Source organism: Octopus sinensis, linkage group LG7, assembly GCF_006345805.1.
Source record: "Octopus sinensis linkage group LG7, ASM634580v1, whole genome shotgun sequence".
NCBI lineage: Eukaryota > Metazoa > Mollusca > Cephalopoda > Octopoda > Octopodidae > Octopus > Octopus sinensis.
The window spans coordinates 85,858,041-85,863,040 of NC_043003.1; the positions used below are offsets into that span (position 1 = coordinate 85,858,041).

The window sequence follows — 5,000 nt, forward strand, 5'->3', positions numbered from 1 at the left end:
CCCTTCAGTATTTCAATGTTAGCAGTAACTCCCTCCTATCCCATAAAGTTACTAGACTCATGTTCAAATCTTTCCGCAGTGTATTTAGAAAAAGTTAATCTGGGGAAAACAGCATTCTTTCTAAATTACATACACAGGCGGATTTGAAGCAAATGCGGGTTTATTGCACTACACACTGCTTCTATTGTTTACTACGATAAAAATGTCCCTTACTAAAATATATATTTACCGCTTCTTTAACTAGACTAGTTATAATTAGGAGCAGTACGCGAGGAAATATCACAGTAAATGCGAAATTTTTCAGATGATTGTAAGTTTATATAGAGCCATAAAATTTAGCGTTCCTTTATGAATTGAATATCCTGCATAATTTTCGTTTAAAAACACATTTCAGTTTTAGATGAGGCTATAATTGAAGGAGCATCACTTTCCTATGCTCTCAGATGTACAGAGGTTCATTTATAAGTCCTAGAGCTTCACAATGATTACAGAGAATATTCATGTTACTAATGTAACTTTAAATAGTATGTTTATATGTTTTTTTTTGTCGTTCCCTCCGATTTTCATTTTATATTCTAGCTTGAACATGTCCCCTTATCTGTTGTAAATACTAACTCTATATTCTTTGATTCATATTTTCTCTTTCTACACGCTGATGCTTCCGTGCTTGTTCTAGTGCTTCGACACCCCGCTTCTCTTTACGTCATTGCCTATTCAGTCTCATTCTTTCTGTTGTTAGCTTCCATCGTCTGTCATCTATATTTTATATACAAATATCAATTTTCAAGCCAGCAGCCGATCAATAATTGTACTTATGCGCATGCGTTAAACGATAGGTGATATAAAAACTTAGTTCAGCTAAAAGAAATTTACACTTTTCACTATTCAATCACTATCACGGACGCCGCCGTTGCCGCCGCCACCGCCGCCATCACCACCACAACCACCACCACCACCACCACCACCACCACCAACAACAACAACAACACCACCACCACCATCACCATCATCTTTCCCACTCTCTGTGCATTTCTTTAACCTCGCCATCAGTAACACCACCACACCCCGTTAAACATATTTCTAACTCTATTTCTCTACATCACTACCTTCAACCAACTTTTTAAAACGCGTTATTAAATATTACGTTCCCCCTACCTCACGTCGTGGATGCTTCTCTCTCCCTCTTTATCTCTCTTCCTCTTTTTTCCTTCTTGCCTTTCCTCTCTCCTTTTTCTTTCTCCCTTTTATTCCCTCGTTTTTCGTCTTTCCCTTCAACTACTCACATAATAGCGTAACATATTTCGACCTTAGTGTATTCTTATATAGATTTTCATCACAGTGATTGCTTTACTCCGGTGATAGGTTACAAATTATCATAACCCTCCAATGAAAGTCTAGTGAACTGTCCACTGAACCACATAAAACGCTCAAATTCGCGAACTATGAGATTCACGTAATAAGGACAAATAGAATGAAATTCATATGGGAGCAGTATAGGTTCTCTGTTCTCGTTATAAACATTACATTTACATAAGAGAAAATTATATGTCTGAATAATCTAGGCGCCACTATCATTAGGTTCGAAAGATAAAACATAAATAATAGCAGTGTCCGGCTCTTTGAATCAGTTTTCAATTATTCTCAGTTCTATGCTATTCCAAGAGTCAGAACTGTTGGCAAAATTAAGCTTGCCCTTCAATTTGGCAAAAACTCTTTTCAATTCACTTTTCCTCCGAAAATTGTGTACTGCTACGCACTTATAAATTTGAAATAATCCACAATAATGTCTGACACATTGTTGTTAACAAAGTTTAAAACCACGTTATTTGAACATATTTAAGTTGTCATAATAGAGACAAAAAAAAAGATATACTTACCCAGCGTTCCTGCATCAACTACAGCTAGAAAACCTAGGTAAATTCCCATAAAGAGATCAGCAGTCGCTAAGTTGCAAATTAAAAAGCGTTGTACGTCCATTTTGGATTTACTTGTGATGGAGACAAATAAAACAACACTGTTTCCTAACAAAGCAAGCTGTAAAACAACCCAGACACCGCATCGTAGGTACCACCATCCAAACAAATCATCGCATGGTAGAAATGGATCTGAAATAGAATGCAAACAATAAAGTATTATTCACACACGCAAGCGTACACAGATGCACTGACACACACACACATAGTACACTTACTGACATGCATACACGCACCTGATTCAACACTAAATTAAAATAATAATACGTATAAAATTTGAAATGCATGTACAAACTTACAACGACACCGCCTGTAATATTTTATCTCATATATATATTGTTGCTATTATGCAAAAGTGTCGTAAGTCCAAAACGCTGCTTCTTCAGAAAACGAGAAAATAGTTTCTCTATTCTATAGCAAAACCGTTTTACTACACTTAGACAATTTTTGATATCTTGGCATCTGAAGCAGCTGGAGATACGATAGTTTGACAAAAAAAAAACGGCTATTGGAAACACAGATAAATATTGAAAAAAAAACGCATTTGGCCAAATTTGGACATATATATATATATATGTGTGTGTGTGTGTGTGTGTGTGCGTGTGTGTGCGTGTGTGTGCGTATTATGTATTTATGTATTATGCGTATATGTGTCTCATACTTCCCAAGAAACAATAGTTTACGAAATATTGTATGTGTCGACCGAGTTAATTAAGATTGCCGATTGTAGAGAGCTAAGTGCAGAACAATCTTGCGCCGAGGAAATGTGTGTACAGCGACATGACATATTTTAAGATTAGACTACATATTTGCATATTTGCATATGATAGACTACCGATGTTGTAACGATCTGTATTCTGTTTATGCAACCTATTAATGATGAGTCTTTTACTATTTATAACTCTAGTAGCTTCGATGATGTTTGGCTACGAAAATAATCTTTAATTTCAAATTGTAATCGCTGATTGTTCAGGCTAGACATTCCTCATCCAACGATAACTATTTTCAGCCAGTTATACTAGTTGATTTGAGAGTTAACTGTCTTGGTAACGAACACAACACAGTACTTGCGACAGGAATCGAACCACTAAACTTACAGTTGGTTACCCGACACTGTGTCTATCGGTCATTTGCGCTCTGTGAAATTTTATAACAAAGAACATTTAAGAAAACTGGTAAGAATATGTTATACTACACAGGGGGCATATGCTTATTATAAACGCTGAATGAACAGGAAATTAATCAATATAAATTTCTATATATTTATCATTGTTCAGTAAATTTTTAAGTTTCGAAAATATATAATAATATTTTTTTCTTTTGGTCTAGAATGTATATTATTGATAATTATTTTATTGTAAAATTTGTAACAAAAGACGAAAAGGAGAAACCTGCAGATTATATGTTTTGCAATAAGAAAATCATTAAAAAATTTTCTTTCAGCATAACAACAGGAGTTTCTAAAGCGGAAATATTGCTTCGTTTGCAGTCAAAGCAGGTTTCTAAGTTTGTAACATATAATTGGAAAATAAATAATGTTTCTGTCAGAGGATATCACCATTACCTGCGCTGATTATCTAGTAAACAATATCTATTTACGAGGGCGTGCTGAAAAGTTCTTGGCTTTGGGCAAAACAAAATACAAGAAGATCAGTTAATTATGATTTTATTCAACAAATTCCCCTCCCAGATTGACACTCTTACTGTAGCGGTACTTCGGTTTTTCTAAGCCCTGTAAAAGAACTCGGAAGGTTGGGTCTACAACCAGGCTTTTCGCGATACATTTAAAGCCAGGAACTTTTCAACTCCCTGTCGTATATATATATTTCTCTAACTGCTTTTAGAACCTATACTCTCACGGCGTCTTCCCCTCCATCTTATATGCATAATACATACATACATACATTCAGACATGCATACGTATAAGCGAAGAGAACAATATACCACGAGTTGACAATGAGTTCTCCAGAAAGGGGTCACAACCACAACACTACATCACACTTCGAAGGCTGTGTTTGCAATCAAAGTGCAGGAGATTGCTACAAAATACTTAATGAGTCGTCCCAAGACGCAACTAAAAATGTCGATTATGCCATGTTTTTGCAAAAGGCTCAATATGAAAGGAGATGCAAACCAAATACTCTGTCTTTGTACTGAGTGATCCTTCAGTTAAAGTTTGACTGTCTTCATGTTTGTACATAATATACACACATATGTATCCTTCTTTTTTGTCTCCCAATCTCTCTCTCTACATAAATACACACACGCTTACACACACGACAAAAGTTTGATTCAGCTCCACTACTATTAAATACTTATAGCTCCAAGTAAATGTGTCTAATGCTCTTCTTTCATTTTTTCATTCATTCGTGTATATATACATACATACATACAAACGCACGCATATATATATATATATATATATATTATATATATATATATATATTATATATATATATATACCTATATACATAATACGCACACACACAAAGAGAGAGAAGCATAGAGAGAGAAACTCCAATATATAATATGTCTGCATTTATAATGCACACGTGCATCTCCACACGCACGCACCCCTCCACACACACTCACATTCAAACACACACACTCACACACACACACACACACACACACACACACACACACACACACACACACACCGATATTCACATATGGAAAGCACGGCTAAGTTCTAATCTATTATTTATAAATGTTTTCCACATGTCTGCACACCAGACCACTATAATTCGTTTGGAAGAATAAAGTTCTCAAATTAATCTTTATCTCAGCCTCATCTTCAGGACGTGGTGTGATTTTGGCTTTAGTGCTGTCATTTTAATGATAAGGTGGGAGTGCTTATGCTTATATTTATACCGATTTTGTTGCTAGAATGTGGCCGTTAGATCGTTAGATCTCATTGGAAATGCAGATGTGGCGTGTAAAAAATAAAATCTGAAGCCATCCTCGGAGTAATCTGATGTCAGTAACTAATCCGATCTAAGTTTGTTATTCCTTTCTCCGGGATCG

The 5,000-nt window shown here is 35.5% G+C and overlaps 1 protein-coding gene across 1 annotated transcript in view; it reads right to left on the reverse strand.

The window, feature by feature from the left end:
- The window catches only part of LOC115214450 (leucine-rich repeat-containing G-protein coupled receptor 5-like), a 524,866-nt gene that overhangs the window by 80,298 nt on the left and 439,568 nt on the right, over positions 1–5,000 (reverse strand). Inside the window, exon 20 of the mRNA XM_036504410.1 lies at positions 1,878–2,105. Within this exon, the coding sequence (XP_036360303.1) occupies positions 1,878–2,105 (228 nt within the window). The remainder of the gene's footprint in view (positions 1–1,877; positions 2,106–5,000) is intronic.